Raw genomic sequence first — 18,507 nt, 5'->3', positions numbered from 1 at the left:
GTACAATGGGACGGTTTCATTGAATTATGAACTTATTCAAACAATTTGAGCATCTCAATTAGTTAAATTATATTTCTGAATTTCCAATGTTTTATATAGCCCAGAGGTTCCCAAACTCAGTCCTCAAGGCACCCTAAGGGGTAAATTTACTAAAGTGACAGATTTTAGAAGTCGGAGATGTTGCCCATAGCAACCAACAGATTCTAGCTATTATTTTCTAGAAGTTGCTAGTTTAATGTTAAGTAGAATCTGATTGGTTGCTATGTGCAATTGGAACCGAAAAGGAGGGGTACCACACAGAACCCAATATTGTTAAATTAATACATACCAGCAGTAATACATCCTATTACTTATATTGTACCATAATGTGTTGTTGGTGGCAGGGCCGTAGCTAGGGTAGTGCGGCCGGTGCCATCGCACAGAGCACCACAGGTCAGGGGGCGCTGTTTGGGCCTGTCAAATTTCTGTTTATTATCATTCTTGCTTGTAGCTTCCTCTTATTTCATCCCCAGCATCTCCTGGCCTCTCCTATCTCTTCCCTGGCCCTTCCCCATGAAGCCATGGCCCTTTTTTGCGTGCATTATGTCCCTTTGAAAAATGAGGGGGGCGCCAATGCTCTTTCTGGCACAGGGCACCAAAAAGTCTAGTTACGGCTCTGGTTGGTGGTGCTCCCAAACCCCAAAGTATACGATATACCAGCGAAAAAGAGAAAACATCTCCACTTCTAAAAACTCTCACTTTAGTAAATTTACCCCTAATAGTCCAGGTTTAAAGGTTATCCATGGTTTAGTACAGATGGTTAAATCAAAATACTAAGGTACTAACTGAGTCACCTGTGCCCCAGTATGGTTATCTGTAAAACCTGGACTGTTGAAGATCGTGTTTGGGAACCGCTGATTTAGCGATTGTTTGATTAAGAGTCAGGATTAAAATTGGCTGTAACATTGGTCTTACCTATTTCTGTGAGCCATTTTGCGACAGAGCCGTAAATTTCATCTAGTATAAGAATGACCACTAGGTTGATAATAACTGCAGTCGCTGTCACAGTAACACGAACATTTGCTCTTATGCCTTCATTTGAACTGAGCGACAAGGCTGCTGCAATTGTGATTCGATAAATGATGACTCCAAACACTGCCGAAAATGTTAGCGCAATCTGTCGAACAAAGGAATATTGTGAATATTTTGAAGGAGAGCTTTAGCTTCTCAGCTTGCTAAAATGTATCTCACTGTTATTCACCATATGCATAATGTATGTTTGTAGACAAACCTGTTGCAAATGTTATTTTATATCTTATACTTAAACAAAACATATACCCTGGATGCGGTACGGAGGTCGCCACTCACTATGGGGGGAATTAAATTATAAGAGATGGACGCACTATGTCGTTCCTGTGATCCCGACATGGGTGTAATGTTACATTTCTATGAATGGCTCTGTCACACGCCGGCCTGGAGATCCCAGAATCAGACCCCGTCGCTTACCTGTCTTCCGGCTCCCACGCTGTACGCTCCTTCCTCATCTCTCAAGGCAGTCTCCGCTGTTGTCCTCTGGAGGGTCCCGCTGCTGTGCTGCCCCCACGCCGGCTCCTGCTGACCGCTGGTCCCCGCTGACTACCTCCAGGAAGCGCTGTCCTCCGGTCCATGGGCGCGGCCATCTTGGATTGCCCATGTGACCCCACTACCACCAATGAGGAGCCTTCTCCTTCTCTCTCAGCCTGTCAGCTCCCAGTGTCCACTACAAAAGGATCCCCAATGCTCACACAAGTTGCCAGTGCAACTAGTTTCTTAGTTTAACTAAGCAAGCCTTCCCACTGCGCTCCAGCCACTCCACGTAGCTACTCAGCTACCAACGTCTACCCACGGCTATCCAGCCGCTCCACGTAGCCACTCAGCTACCAACGTCTACCCACGGCTATCCAGCCGCTCCACGTAGCCACTCAGCTACCAACGTCTACCCACGGCTATCCAGCCGCTCCACGTAGCCACTCAGCTACCAACGTCTACCCACGGCTATCCAGCCGCTCCACGTAGCCACTCAGCTACCAACGTCTACCCACGGCTATCCAGCCGCTCCACGTAGCAACTCAGCTACCAACGTCTACCCACGGCTATCCAGCCGCTCCACGTAGCCACCCAGCTACCAACGTCTACCCACGGCTATCCAGCCGCTCCACGTAGCCACTCAGCTACCAACGTCTACCCACGGCTATCCAGCCGCTCCACGTAGCCACTCAGCTACCAACGTCTACCCACGGCTATCCAGCCGCTCCACGTAGCCACTCAGCTACCAACGTCTACCCTCGGCTATCCAGCCGCTCCACGTAGCCACTCAGCTACCAACGTCTACCCACGGCTATCCAGCCGCTCCACGTAGCCACTCAGCTACCAACATCTACCCACGGCTATCCAGCCGCTCCACGTAGCTTCCTAGCTACCACGTTACTGCCGCATTCCTCAAACTCCTGTCAGTTCGCTGCACCCTCTCATGCGGAGAAACTTCATTAAGCCAAGTCTCCTCCAGCGAGCGTCTGCGCCAAGTAATACAGATCCAAGGCCCAGTCCGGGAACACAGCTCCTAAATTCCACGCTTGTGACAGTTTGCACTGGCCAGATGGACTCGGCAAGTGGTCAAGGATCTGGGGTAGAGGCCTCGCAGGATGTACTATCCCGTCTGGAAAGACAGGAGACCTCTCAGGCCCAGTTGATCCAATTTATCCAAGATATGTCGTCACGCCTGGACAACATTCAGTCCTTACTGGCTCATCCCGCTCCCGGTGGCTCCCAAGCCGCCTCTCCTCCTGTGGTGTCACCTGCTCCTCCGGTTCTACCTCCTGCTCGTCTTCAGCTCTCCCCTCCGAGCAAGTTCGATGGCAACCCCAAATTATGACGGTTTTTTTAAACCAATGCGAAATCCAATTCGAGCTACAATCCGCCAACTTTCCGACGGCCAGAACCAGGGTGGCATATATCATCTCTCTACTCTCTGGCCAAGCACTCGATTGGGTCTCGCCCCTTTGGGAGAAGTCAGATCCCCTGCTCTCCAACTACCCCGAATTTGTTGCCACATTTCGCAAAATCTTTGATGAACCCGGAAGAACCACTTCCTCATCAGCTGATATTCTACGCCTCCGTCAGGGCAGCAGGACCGTCGGCCAATACGTAGTCCAGTTCCAGACTCTGGCTTCAGAACTCAATTGGAACGAGGATGCCCTCATCGCTGCCTTCTGGAGTGGCCTTTCTGAAAGGCTCAAAGACGACCTAGCTTCCCGTGACCTTCCAACCAGTTTGGATGGGTTAATCTCTCTCTGCAACAAGGTGGATCTCCGTCACAGGGAGCGTGCCTTGGAAAGAGGCAGATTTGATCGTGGAAGGCCACGTCCAGTTTCCCGCTTACCCTCTCCTCCTCTGGGCGAAGAACCCATGCAGGTCAACCGCTCTCATTTATCGGCTGAGGCACGGCAGAAAAGGCAGAGGCAGAACCTCTGTATGTACTGCGGATCTCCTCAACATTTAGTTAAAACTTGTCCCATTCGTCCGGGAAACACCTCCTCCTAACTTATGAAAGAGAGGTTAAGTTAGGAGTTGCCACTGAATCACAAAGGAAGTCTGATTCCACCATCCAGGCTCATTTAAAGTGTCCTCGAGGTTCCAAAGCTGTATTAGCTCTCCTGGATTCCGGAGCGGCAGAGAACTTTGTCACTACTGACTTTGTCCAGAAACATCAAATCCCCATGGAAGCGTTGCCTCGAGTCATCACTTTAACCGCCATCGATGGTAGTCGCATTTCTAGTGGAACCATCACCCAACGTACAACACCACTTAAACTTACCATTGGGGTGCTCCATTCCGAACAACTATCCTTCCTAGTGATTCCCAAAGCCTCTCATTCTTTAGTCCTCGGATTACCCTGGCTACAGAGACATTCACCACAAATTGATTGGACCACCATGCAAATAACCTCCTGGGGTTCCAATTGCTTCAAAGGCTGCCTTCAGCGGGTAATACCTGTCAGCTCTTCCGTCGTACGGGATTCTACAGACCTGCCCAAAGCCTACGATGGGTTTCAGGACGTTTTTAGCAAACAGAGCGCAGACCTGTTACCTCCCCATCGTGATTGGGACTGTCCCATAGATCTGATTCCCCGGAAGAATCCTCCTAGAGGCCGAACCTACCCTCTATCTCTCCCTGAGACTCAGGCCATGTCGGAGTACATTAAGGAAAACTTAAGTAAAGGCTTCAGTCGACCTTCCACGTCTCCAGCAGGGGCTGGATTTTTCTTCGTAAAAAAGATGGTGGCTTGCGCCCGTGTATTGACTACCGGGGTCTTAATGAAATAACTATTAAGAATCGCTACCCTCTTCCTCTCATTACAGAGTTATTTGATAGAGTCAAGGGAGCCACAGTTTTTACCAAACTCGACCTAAGAGGAGCCTATAATTTAATTCGTATCCATCCAGGCGATGAATGGAAAACGGCCTTCAACACCAGGGATGGGCACTACGAGTATCTCGTTATGCCCTTCGGCCTCTGTAATGCTCCGGCCGTCTTCCAGTTTTTCGTCAATGAAATCTTCCGGGACCTTTTGTACAAGTGTGTGGTCGTTTACTTGGACGACATTTTGATTTTTTTCTCAAGACCTCCAAACTCATCGAGACCAGGTCAACCAAGTCCTTCTGAGGTTGCGGTCCAATCAACTTTTTTGCAAATTAGAGAAGTGTCTGTTTGAGGTCTCAAGTGTACCATTCCTGGGATACATCATCTCCGGAACAGGCCTTCAAATGGATTCGTCAAAACTACAAGCCATTCTTGATTGGTCTCTTCCTTCTTCCTTAAAATCCATACAAAGATTCCTAGGATTTGCCAACTATTATCGCAAGTTTGTAAAAGGTTTCTCGACTCTGGTAGCTCCGATTACAGCCCTCACCCGCAAGGGAGCAGATCCAACTATATGGCCCGTCGAAGCTACCTCTGCATTTCAACTTCTTAAGCAAGCCTTCATCTCCGCTCCCATCTTAAAGCAAACAGACTCCACCCGGCCCTTTATCCTGGAGGTGGACGCACCCTCTGAAGGTGTCGGTGCAGTGCTCTCCCAGCGATTTAAAGATGAAAAACTTCATCCCTGTGGTTTCTTTTCCCGGAAGTTTTTGCCTGCAGAAAAGAACTACACCATCGGAGATCAAGAGTTACTCGCCATGAAACTAGCCCTCGAAGAATGGCGATATCTTCTAGAAGGAGCTCATTACCCCATTACCATTTTTACAGACCATAAGAACCTCCTTTATCTTAAATCTGCAAATTGCTTGAACCCTCGTCAAGCCCGGTGGGCAATGTTTTTCTCCAGATTTAACTTCAAAGTCTCCTATCGCCCCGGTTCACAAAACCTCAAAGCCGACGCACTCTCCCGTTCCATGACGAGCGACCCTGATCTACCCATGGAACAGCCCCAACCAATCATGAATTCAGCTTTCTTCGCATCTACCCAATTATCTTCTACACCCCCGGTTGGGAAGACTTTCATCGCTCCGGAACTCCGCAAGAGGTTACTGCATTGGGCTCATGCTTCCCGGTTCTCTGGTCACTTGGGTATGGATAAAACCCTAGAATTCATCCAGCGGTCCTATTGGTGGTCTTCGATGAAAAAGGACGTCAGGTCTTATGTGTCTTCATGCGTCAAATGTGCCCAACACAAGATACCTCGGCGGGTTCCACACGGTCAACTCCAGCCTCTTGCAATTCCATTTAAGCCATGGACTCACCTATCTATGGATTTCATCTCTGATCTTCCTCCATCTCGGGGCCACAACACAATTTGGGTTATCGTGGATAGTTTTTCTAAAATGGCTCATTTCGTACCACTTACTGGGCTTCCGTCTGCACCTCTACTCGCCCAGAGCTTTATAAAAGAGATCTTCAAGCTCCACGGCCTTCCTCAAGAGATCATCTCCGACAGGGGAGTACAGTTCGTAGCGAAGTTCTGGAGGTCACTCTGCTCAGCCCTTCAAGTAAAACTCAAATTTTCTACCGCTTATCATACCCAGACCAACGGTCAGACCGAAAGGGTCAATCAAGACCTGGAACAGTTCCTGCGCTCTTTTGTCTCATCCTCCCAAGATGACTGGATTGAACTTCTTCCTTGGGCCGAATTTGCTCACAATAATCATTATCACACGTCCACCAGCTCAACTCCTTTTTTTACAGTTTTTGGTCATCATCCTCGAGTGCCAGATTTCCCTCTTCTTCCAACATTAGATGTGCCTGCGGCCAAAATGTCCCTTTAACGGTTCTTCAACATCTGGGAAAAGGTTCGTTCCTCTCTGACTAAAACGTCAGCCCGGTACAAGAGATTTGCTGACCGCCAAAGACGAGCGGTTCCAAATTTCCAACCTGGGGATATGGTCTGGCTCTCTACCCGAAACCTAAGACTCCGAGTACCCTAGATGAAATTTGCTCCGCGATTCATTGGTCCATTCCCAATCATCAAAGTCTTGAATCCTGTGGCTTACAAGTTAAAGCTTCCTCCATTTCTTCACATTCCAAGTTCTTTCCATATTTCTCTTTTAAAACCACTAGTCTTAAACCGATTTCAGAAGGTCCTGCCCAAAGCTTCTAGTGTTCAAACACAGCAGGGAGAGGAGTTCGAAGTTGACAGAATCTTAGATCCCCGTTGTCGATACAACCGTCTTCAATACCTCATCGACTGGAAGAATTATGGTCCGGAGGAACGAATCTGGATAAATGCCTCCGATGTCCATGCACCCCGTCTGGTCAAAGCGTTCCATATGAAATTTCCTCATAAACCAAGGAAGTGTCCGGTGGCCACTCTTGAAGAAGGGGGTACTGTCACACGCCGGCCTGGAGACCCCAGAATCAGACCCCGTCGCTTACCTGTGCGGGCGCTGACCCGCGCTGCTCCTTCCTCATCTCTCAAGGCAGTCTCCGCTGTTGTCCTCTGCTGTGCTGCCCCCACGCCGGCTCCTGCTGACCGCTGGTCCCCGCTGACTACCTCCAGGAAGCGCTGTCCTCCGGTCCATGGGCGCGGCCATCTTGGATTGCCCATGTGACCCCACTACCACCAATGAGGAGCCTTCTCCTTCTCTCTCAGCCTGTCAGCTCCCAGTGTCCACTACAAAAGGATCCCCAATGCTCACACAAGTTGCCAGTGCAACTAGTTTCTTAGTTTAACTAAGCAAGCCTTCCCACTGCGCTCCAGCCGCTCCACGTAGCTACTCAGCTACCAACGTCTACCCACGCTTATCCAGCCGCTCCACGTAGCCACTCAGCTACCAACGTCTACCCACGGCTATCCAGCCGCTCCACATAGCCACTCAGCTACCAACGTCTACCCACGGCTATCCAGCCACTCCACGTAGCCACTCAGCTACCAACGTCTACCCAAGGCTATCCAGCTGCTCCACGTAGCCACTCAGCTACCAACGTCTACCCACGGCTATCCAGCCGCTCCACATAGCCACTCAGCTACCAACGTCTACCCACGGCTATCCAGCCACTCCACGTAGCCACTCAGCTACCAACGTCTACCCACGGCTATCCAGCTGCTCCACGTAGCCACTCAGCTACCAACGTCTACCCACGGCTATCCAGCCGCTCCACGTAGCAACTCAGCTCCCAACGTCTACCCACGGTTATCCAGCCGCTCCACGTAGCCACTCAGCTACCAACGTCTACCCACGGCTATCCAGCCGCTCCACGTAGCCACTCAGCTACCAACGTCTACCCACGGCTATCAAGCCGCTCCACGTAGCCACTCAGCTACCAACGTCTACCCACGGCTATCCAGCCGCTCCACGTAGCCACTCAGCTACCAACGTCTACCCACGGCTATCCAGCCGCTCCACGTAGCCACTCAGCTACCAACGTCTACCCACGGCTATCCAGCCGCTCCACGTAGCCACTCAGCTACCAACGTCTACCCACGGCTATCCAGCCGCTCCACGTAGCCACTCAGCTACCAACGTCTACCCACGGCTATCCAGCCGCTCCACGTAGCCACTCAGCTACCAACGTCTACCCTCGGCTATCCAGCCGCTCCACGTAGCCACTCAGCTACCAACGTCTACCCACTGCTATCCAGCCGCTCCACGTAGCCACTCAGCTACCAACATCTACCCACGGCTATCCAGCCGCTCCACGTAGCTTCCTAGCTACCACGTTACTGCCGCATTCCTCAAACTCCTGTCAGTTCTCTGCACCCTCTCATGCGGAGAAACTTCATTAAGCCAAGTCTCCTCCAGCGAGCGTCTGCGCCAAGTAATACAGATCCAAGGCCCAGTCCGGGAACACAGCTCCTAAATTCCACGCTTGTGACAGGCTCATCCTGCCCGCCGTTACCTATGTAGTGTGCCATAGATGGCTGCCTCGCCTGGTACTTTCAAGGCGAGGAAGGGAAACCAGTTTAATTATTTATGTAGAGGGGATCCCGTTAGCTCACTGTACATTTTATCCTGGTTTATCTTATGTCCATGTAGTGCTTATTCGCTCATTGTAACCAATGTTGTGCACCCAACAAGGCTGCCTCGTCTGGTGCTCTGTGTAGAACAAACAAGGCATGGTGCAGAGGAACAGAATCTTGCCCAGTATTCTTATCTCTCGCATTATGTGTCATCAGATCCAGGCATTGCCTATTCTGCCCAGGATGATCCTATGTAGTGCGCCTTAATGGCTGCCTCTTCTAGCTTTGTGGGTAGGATGAATAATTCCTTGCAACTGATGAACCAAAATGGCTGCCACACCCGTTGTATTACCACCATGGGCAAAGCTAATCCCCCTTCTCCAGTTTCTGCACTGCTTTTGAAAATGTAATCCTCTCTATCATGTTCATGCTACATTGAGTCCTATTGGAGAAAGAGCGCTACATAAATAAATGTATTATTATTACTTAGAGCATCTTAACCATGTGGGTGTTATAACTTTAAACGTTATTATAACACCTGAACTGTTATTAAATGCCTTAAGTAGCATTACAACCGTGACTGGATCCCAGCACTGGAATTGTCATGTCAACATACTCACTTTGGATAGGGGCGCAGAGAGGGGGCCTGGGTACTGATTGCCCGGGCCTGCTGGAGTCCACCCCTCCTGTCATTGCAGTGTCTGGGCTGCAGTGAGTACAGGATTACTGCTTTTGACGCTGAGTGCAGCAGCAGGCTCCTCTGCCTGCACCAGATAGGAGATAGGAGAGCAATCGAACTGATCGCCGCCCTACCCCCATGGATCTGCACCTGGCTGAGTGGCAAAATGGCACACCCCTATGGAGTGCGCCTTTTGCTAGGTATGTAGTTATGTCACCGGCGACTACAAGGCCGCCGGTCATAATCCTAACGGCAGAATGCCAGCTAGGGATTCATGATAGGCGTCGAGATTCTGACGCCTGTCATAATCCCAATGCTGGAATCCAGGACGATGTGGGCCCGAACGAGGTAAGTCTGGGGCGCCCGTCCTCTTAGCCGCGGGGGGATTAGGTTAGGTTTAGGGCACCTCGGGGGGGACATAGGGCTAGGCACCCCCCGGGAGGGTTAGGCTAGGGGAAGGGAGGGTTAGGGTTTGGCTAGGGGAAGGGGGGGTTAGGGTTAGGCTAGGGGAAGGGGGTTAGGGTTAGGCACCCACCCGGGAGGGTTAGGTTTAGGTTGTGCGGAGGGGGGTTTAGGTTTGGGCACCCCTAAGGGATGGTTAGGGATAGGGGGGGGAGAGGGGAGGGTTAGGTTACTTACTTCGCTGTCGGGATTTCCTCCCTTCGGGCAGCCGCTGACGGGATTTGAACCGCCGGCATTTCAATCCCATTCCCTTTTGCTACATGCCGCCTCAGATAATAGTTTTATTTTTTTATTTATTTGGGCAGGGGGCATGGCCACACCCCCTTACAATAGGTCACGCCCCCGTCATTAGCCGGGCCCAGGCAGGCTCTCTACAGCATTGAGTGCAGACAATGTGAGTGCCGGCATAACGTACTGAACCCAAATACACATAGGGGCAGATTTACTATCTGCCCAATTTTTTTTAAAGTCGCTGACAATCGGCGGCATTGACCAATGGATTTAAAGTGGCCATAGAAACAAATGCTAAACCAGCCTTGTTTACCATTTACATTATTTCTGTTGACGCTTTAAATCCATTGGTTACGCCGAACTTAAAAGAAAAAAAGATGGATAGTAAATCTGCCCCGTACTGTTTTTTTTGTTTTTTTTAAATAATGTAAAATATTTATTTATGGGCAACCTTAAACTGTGCCTACTGTATATCCTGCACATACAGAAGCAGAGGGAGCCAGTTTGTGGGCTTATCCAATATTCAGCCTATGCATTAACTAGGAGCTGGTCACTAGTACATATTTGTCTGTAAACCAGAAAACATGCTTAGGTATTTCTACATGTCCCCTAAAGTATCAGCAACAAACAAATGTATTGCAAAAAAAATAGAATATAACATACCATAAATAAAATTGCAGAAAAGTTAACTAAATAGGCAGGAATACGATCTCTCCATGTTAATTTCTCCTTCTTCTGAAAGAAAACAAAACAAAGACGAAGATTTATTAGATAGGTGGTAAATGTAATGCTTACAAATAAATTTAATTAATATTGTTTAAGGATGAGTTGGCACAGTGGTTAGCATTGAGGATGATGACTAGTAGCAAACCAGGCACATACACTACAGATGCAGGCCCATCCCAAAATCCATACAGCTCATCCTAGTCTACTGTCCCGGGACCTGCGGGAGACTCATTTTTTTTCGGGTAGCCCCCACACCCCCGGAAGAGTAGGCACTTTTCCCGCATTTGACCCACTTCCTACTGAAGTGGCAGTAATGGGGAGAATCTTACCGACAATTCGAGGTCCTGGCGTAGGGGGCGGGACCTAATGACGCAGTTTCATGATAATCACGTCTTTTGGCCCCGCTCATTATTTAAATACACGTGACTCGCGGGATTTCCCTGCATGGGGGGCGGAGCCTATTGACGCGAATACGCCGGTCCTGCCCCCATCTCTGCCCACTTGAAAGGCCACTCCCGGAAAGGTGAAAACAAAACAAATGTTGGTAATTATGATACAGCGAATATACACATTTTTCCATGCACAGTTCTTTTGAGCAATGTACTTCCATCTCTGCATCAGGCACTATATAATTAACTGTTGTTATTATTATTATTATTTACTTTGGTAAATGTAAAGGGTTTGTGGGGAAAGCCGAGTCCGCGAACCATGCCCCTTGTTTTCGTCAGGCTGGGATCATGCTCCTAGTCCCTCTCTCCACTGAATAGAGGCCACGTGTCTGCGCACAACATCTGCATGGCAAATACAGATGCCTTGAGTCTTGGGGGACGGCCCCGGTCGCACAACCCTAGTTATAGCCCTTTTTGTGATGGCAGAGCCCTCAAATAGGGTCTGTCTTGCCGAAATCGAGACGGTTGAATGGTACACATATACTTTTTTAATGTCATGTATTTCTGAATGAAATCAGAATAAGGATATGTTGCAATATAAATTATTATCTCCAAAGTACCAATAAACCAGATTACTTCTGTCTACAATGAGATCCTTTTTTCATATTAAAAGTCTTTGATAATCACAATTTATGAACAACAGATTATTGTGAGTAGCCGCATAAATGAAATTACTTTGTGATTAATCAGAATAATGTCAGAAGATAAAGCTTAAAGAAAATAGTTAATAGAAGCATACCAATTACATTAGTTCAGCCCCACTGTCACGTTTTCACTATATCTGATTTTACACCATGGATTACAGCCAGATGGCAGGGAAAGTACTGTACATCATTTGTACATATCAGATTCCAGGCTTGGTTAAAAGTATTTTTCTAGCACTACTATATCATTTATATAATTATTCCATAGACAAAAACCCTTATGGTTTCATGGGACCCATTAAGGCTTCTTAGACATGATCTGAAATTTCACAAAACCTATTGAATTTCTGCCACTCAAACTTAAAAAAGCATTGAAACTATGATCATTAAGGCTGACGCCTTAATGGATGTGTTCCTTGCATAACATAGATATGGTATGCCATCACACCCTGAGGTTAACTGCAGATTCAGAACTCTCACAGAGTGAGATTACTGTCACTCACAAAATGGCGGAACAACTAATTCACAGAATTGTGTGCTCATTGGAATACACACATGGACTCTATGCAACTGAGGTCTGAGTAGTTATGTGGCGTCAGCCTTAATGATCGGAATTTCATGGCTTTTTTAAGTTTGAGTGGCAGAAATTCAATAGGTTTTGTGAAATTTAAGATCATGTCTAAGAAGCTTTAATGGGACATGTGAAACCGTAAAGTTTTTTGTCTATGGAATTTCATTGCTTTTTTAAAATTTATTAACTATCAGGGTTTGGAGGAGCAAAGTGGTCCTCCTGCAGAGGAGAAGGGCAACAAAATGGTACATTCGCGCAGGTGGAGAAAGGCCGGCACACAGGAGGTGTTTTGGGGGTGCACAGGGAGAGATGGCTGCAGGGGTGGGCTGCAGGAGTGCGGGGCAGCAGCGAGGATGCAGAGCAGTGGGGATGTGCACAGGGGCATCAGCGGGCGACAGAGGGGCTCACTGGCGCTGGGCATGCATCTGAGAATATAAAATCAATATGACACAGATGCATGGATGTATCAGTGTAAAATAAAAAAAAAGGACATGTCCCTCCTTCCACCCAAAGCACAACCAGCCCTGGGCTTCTCACTGCCAGTCCTGGTTGTGAAAATTCAGGGGACAAAAAGCGTAGGGGTCCCCTGCATTTAACACAACCAGCACCAGGCTTTTTAGAGCCAGTCCTGGGGACAAAAAGACATAGGGGTCCCCTGTATTTAGCACAACCAGCACTGGGCTCAGCTGAGCCGGTCATGGTTTTGAAAATACAGGGGACGCAAAGCATAGGGGGTCCCCTGTATTATCCATAACCAGCACCGAGTTCTTTCTAATGGGGGGATAATGCCACAGCCAGGGGAACTCTTCCACCGGGTCCCCCAGCTGAAGCATTAACCCTGACCGCTAGTCAGCCCAGGCCGGGGATCCCTGTAGAGCAGAGGACCCCCAAAAAAAGGGGTCCTGCCACTACAAATAACTGCACGCATTTTTTCTTATTTTTTTAATATATGAATAAATATAATGGCTAGAAGAAGTAATTGAACCTTTGTAACAATTAGTGGTGTAACTGCAGCCAAGAGAGGCTTATGGGGCTACTGTGGGACTCAGCAGTGAGAAGGGTGGGTCATCCACTCCTGAGCACGGGTGCCAAAGGGGACCTCATGATGCCAGGGAAGTGGCTGGCTTTCCCACTGTGAACATGAAAATTAGTAGTTGGGAGCGCAGAGCTGTATTCCAGGCAGGAGCTACGGATGCGCCAGACACCTCTCCAAGCAGCAGAGTGCTCTGCCAACCCCACCACCTTGAATGGTTATGCTACCTCCAGAATCGCATCACCACTTTGCAATGGCATAGTATCACTGAGGACACCTGATATGCACTCTTCAAGTGCTAGGGCCTGACACTTTTATGATGCCCCTGCTCATGAGGTCGTAGCTCTTCTCCCCTGAAGACTGAAAACTCATACATTGCTTCAGTGGTGCAGGGCGGCACTGCGTTCTGTGCCGGCACTGCCCCTGAACACGTGATGTCGCAATGTCACACCGAGGGGGCGGGGCCACCAGCCCAGGGAATGCCCGTGGTGTCCCCACCTAGTTACGGCACTGAGAAGAACACCGGGAGCAGATGGATGCTTATTGCTGCCTTCTCCTGTTCCCCAAATTTGCTTTGGGTCTGTTTATCACATGTTAAACGTTGGGTAATAATATAACGTGTAACATAAATGATTGGTAGATCACAATACTCCAAACAGCATTTTAAATATGTTCATAAATAAGAATAAGGAACCACAAAAAGCCATATATACATAGAGATGATTCCGTTCCCTTATTGCTAATAACATTTTCTTAACTTGGATAATAACTTGGAAATTAGCGACAAGATCAAGCGTACAGAAATTTGAAATAATTTTTTAATGTGCAAAGATATTAAATAAAGATGTTTTAATCATCACCATTTATTTACAGGGAAAATCAGATGTGACTTCTCATGGGCTCATCATGAACCAGTAACAAGAAATGAAAATAGGTTTTGCGTTGCAGTTCTTGTGAACGTAGGCATTGCCTGTTTATTCACTTATCTTCATATACAGATGTGTCCTCATTCACCTAACATTTTTGCCCCATATGGTGCGAGATCCTTAGAGCTCCGCCAGGTGCAGCCACTCTTACTTTTTCCTAAATTTAGCATCTTATTCACATGGTACCCGGTGAGCCGCATCCAAAGTCTCTCACAGTATAACAGGGAGAGTTTTCCTATAGTTCTTTTCGTCCCCTTACCCCGTGTCACCAGTGTGTTTAAGGTTTGATGTGCTACAATTCTACACAAACATATGTATGCCCCCACACATGTGACCCTGGCCTAGAGTCTTCTCTCATTATCTGTAGCCAAGCCATTTACCCCCAATTTTAGGCAGAAATGTAAATAGTACAATATTATAAACTCCCCCATATGTTGTAATTTAGGCCTAATTTTCAATGTGGAGAATTGACTTTCCCTTTTAGCTAACACTTATTCCTTCACCAATTGTTCTAAGTACAATGAAGTCAAGTACAAGATATTTTTATTCGTTGTGCAACTGCCCTCTCAAACTTCCCTTTATTGGGTGCACTATGGCCCTCATTCAGACCCACTCACGAGCGGCTGTCCGCTCGCAAGTGGGTCGATGGTCTGCACTGTGCATGCGCACGACGGAGGGAGCTCCGTCGTGCGCATGCGCGAGACGCGACGAGCGAAGGACTTTCCTTCGCTCATAGTGTCTCATCAAAGGGGGCGTGCTGTAGATGTTGACTGACAGCATGCCCCCTTTGGTGGGCGTGCCGGGGGCGTGCCTGCCAGACGGAGGCGTTCCCAAGGGAACGCCTACCGTCTGAAGCCAGCCCCACTGACATCACTAGTGATGTCAGTGGGAGTGATTTTGGCTCTGATAGAGCCAAAATCACTCCTGGCCTTGCGGTTGAGAAACTCAACCGCAGGCTTCTGCTCGCAGTTTCGATGGTCAAGACCATCGCGACCATCATCCTGCACACTCGTATATGCTGTGGGTGGTGACCCACAGCTATACGAGCGTCCAGGAGGACGCTCCATATTAATGGAGGTGGGCCCTGATTCAGAGCGAGCGCTCTGGTCAGAGCGTCCGGCTCTGAATCAGGGCCTATAGCGACACAACTGAAATTAACATAGAAACATAGAATTTGATGGCAGATAAGAACCACTTGGCCCATCTAGTCTGCCCCATTTTTAAAAATATTTTTACCTCAACCCTTATTGATCCTTACTACTTCTGAAGGATATCCTTATATCTATCCCATGCATGTTTAAATTGCTCTACTGTCTTAGCCTCTACCACCTCTCATGGGAGGCTATTTCACTTGTCCACAACCCTTTCTGTGAAGTAATTTTTCCTCAAATTTCCCCTGAACCTACCACCCTCCAGTTTCAGAACATGTCCTCTTGTTCTAATACTGTCTCCTTCCTTTACCTTGTTAAAACCCTTTATATATATGAACGTTTCTATTATGTCCCCCCTTTCCCTTCTCTGCTCCAAACTATACATATTAAGATCTTTTAGTCTTTTCTGGTACGTTTTGTGGTGTAGACCTTGCACCATTTTAGTTGCCCTTCTTTGTACAGTCTCTAATGTATTAATATCCTTCTGGAGATATGGCCTCCACAACTGAACACAGTATTCAAGATGAGGATGTACCAATGACCTATACAGTGGTATTATCACTTCTTTCTTTCTGCTACCGATTCCTCTCCCTATGCAACCAAGCATCTGACTTGCCTTCCTCATTGCTTTGTTACAATGTTTGCTTGCATTTAAGTGACCTGAAATAGTGATTCCTAGATCCCTTTCCTCTTCAGTAGTTTCCAGTATAGTGCCATTAAAACTATATTTAGCCTGATCTTGCATTTTTTGGCATTAAACTGTAGTTGCCATGTGCTTGACCATTCCTCTAGTCTACCTAGATCATCAATCATTTGTTTTACCCCTCCTGGTGTGTCTACCCTGTTACATACCTTTGTGTCACCTGCAAAAAGGCATAGTTTCCCTTCCCTTCCAGGATCCCTACGACTAGTCACCCCCGGGCCTATAAGCTGGGTGACTATTTCACCGTCAGGCTCAGTTTTCTTAAACCAGCTTTACACAGGCGTCTGTAATCAGCTGCCTTCCAGATCCTTATTGAGGAAACACCTGAATTGTATATTACACATTCCTAATGCCTTTGCTCTGCCAAACCTGGGAGATCCGGATATTCCACATTCACTTCATGTGGAATCACGCTGACCCTGTCACTATATATACTGTATGTATATATATATATATATATATATATATATATATATATTGTGATGCCTTGGGGTGATTAGCTTGGTAGAGTGTCAGTGGTGCAGTGATAAATGCTTTATTCAGGGTCCACATTTAGTGTTTCCAGGAAAAATTAATGAAAAGTGCTTTACTGTCAGCATATAAAGGAAAATAACAAACGCCTAGCCCCCATTCAGGGCACTGACTCACTTCTTGGGCAGCTAGTCTGCAAATAAAGTCCAAAGTCTCTCTCCGCTTTAACACTGGGATATTTAGCCTGGCCTGGCTTGGCCTGTGGTTTCTCAATTATCAGCTGTCCTGACACAGGCTCCGGCTTGGTCTTTAGCTGGCTGGCTGCCACAGCCTCACAGTTGCAGTCTCAACTCAGTCTTTTAGAGTTTTAGGGTTCTCCCTACCTCCTGTACTTCTGAACCCCGGTTCCTAGCCACCAGTGGCTTCTCAGCACACACTGGTCTCCAATTGCAGTTCGACCTGGACCGTCTGACTGCTCCAGCCCTCCCTGCGCTCTGTGCAAAGGGCAGGAATTAGGTGAGCTAAAACCTTGCTTTCTCTACCCTGTGTGGGCACTGAGCAGATCCCTCCAGCCCCACACAGAATCCATGGCTCACTATCGCCATCTCTGGTGATCCTGTCACAAAATGATGTGCAGGCTCGGTTCTACTCGGTTCCGTTCATTTTTTTTTTACCGAATCTTATTGGCTATCCAAAACTCGTGACAGCTGATATCCAATACGATTCGGTAAAAAAAAACGAACGGAACCGAGTAGAACCGAGCCTGCACATCCGGGAATATCTCAAAAAGCCAAGGAAAAGGGGGGTGGGGAAATGTAGTTTGAGCACAGGATCTAATATAAGTAAATTGTACGTTAGTAATTATGAACATATGTCAATCAATCCACAATTGTCATGATGAAACCCTATAATGGGTACGCAGAATATATATCTATCAAGCAAGTAGAAAGAAGAGATCTGATAATTAATGATAATGAAAGAATAAATTATTTATTTTTCCGCTTTAAGAATTCTTAATAAACATTACAGAGTAAAAGATTTTTATGAAGGCTTCCCTCTATGGGGAGTCATGTATGGGAAAGATAGCCACAGATTGTGCTGAAATTAGAGATGAGCGGTTCGGATCCCTTTGATTCTGAACACAATCAATGGGCTGACCACTGATTGGTTGAGAGAGCCGTCTGTTACAGCTCTCGGCCAATCAGCGCTTCCCCACAGACTTTAATGGGGCAGACGGACGCATGATGGCGGCCCTTACCGCACCGAGGACACAGCAACCTACAGTGCCAACACCGCCAGCACTCCTGCACTGCCGACATTGCCAGCACTCCCGCACTGCCAACACTGCCAGCATTCCCGCACTGAGGACAACACCACTACCCCCCACAACCACCGGCACCCCTGCATTGAGGACAACTCCAGCACCCTCTGTCACAGTGAGTGCACCAGTGGTGTATCCGACCCGCACTGTATTTGACCTGCACTGTATCCAACCCACACTGTATCATCGGTATCCCAGCAGTGCCGACACCCCCGGGCAACTCCACACTGAGGACACCGCCGGCACTCCAGCACTGCAGACATTACCGGCACTCGCTGGAGAGAGGCACTGCCAACACTGCTGGCCACCCCGTGCTGAGATCACTACTGCCACCCGTGCACGGCCAACACCACCTGCACCCCCGCACTGAGGACAAAGCCGGTACCCTCTGTCACAGTGAGTGCACCATTGGTGTATCCAACCTTGCACTGTATCTGACTTGCACTGTATTTGACATGCACTGTATGCGACCCGCGCTGTTTCCGACCTGCACCAGGGGCGTATCTATAATGGGTACAGGGTGTGCGGTGCACACGGGCCCCTGAGCCCACACCGCACACCACACCCTGCACCCATAAAGTCTTTTACTTACCTGTCCGTGGTCTCTAGAGAGCTGCTCTGCAGCGCCGGGCCGGGGCTAAAGAGCAGCAAAAATCACTGGGAAAATTGTGGCGGCCATTTTCCCAGTGACTTGCATAAGTGCAGTACTGCTGTCCACTGGAAAACA

The 18,507-nt window shown here is 48.1% G+C and overlaps 1 protein-coding gene across 2 annotated transcripts in view; it reads right to left on the bottom strand.

Annotated features, from left to right (window-relative positions):
* The window catches only part of ANO2 (anoctamin 2), a 391,756-nt gene that overhangs the window by 181,016 nt on the left and 192,233 nt on the right, over positions 1–18,507 (bottom strand). For both annotated transcript variants that reach the window (XM_088478973.1, XM_088478974.1), the window contains 2 exons: positions 10,449–10,520; positions 955–1,156 (listed from right to left, as the gene is read on the bottom strand). In XM_088478973.1, the coding sequence (XP_088335099.1) occupies positions 955–1,156; positions 10,449–10,520 (274 nt within the window). The remainder of the gene's footprint in view (positions 1–954; positions 1,157–10,448; positions 10,521–18,507) is intronic.

This window comes from Taudactylus pleione, unplaced genomic scaffold (assembly GCF_031769625.1).
Source record: "Taudactylus pleione unplaced genomic scaffold, aTauple2 ptg000225l, whole genome shotgun sequence".
NCBI lineage: Eukaryota > Metazoa > Chordata > Amphibia > Anura > Myobatrachidae > Taudactylus > Taudactylus pleione.
The sequence above is the reverse complement of the archived record's forward strand: the minus strand, read 5'-3'. Positions and strand labels throughout refer to the sequence as shown.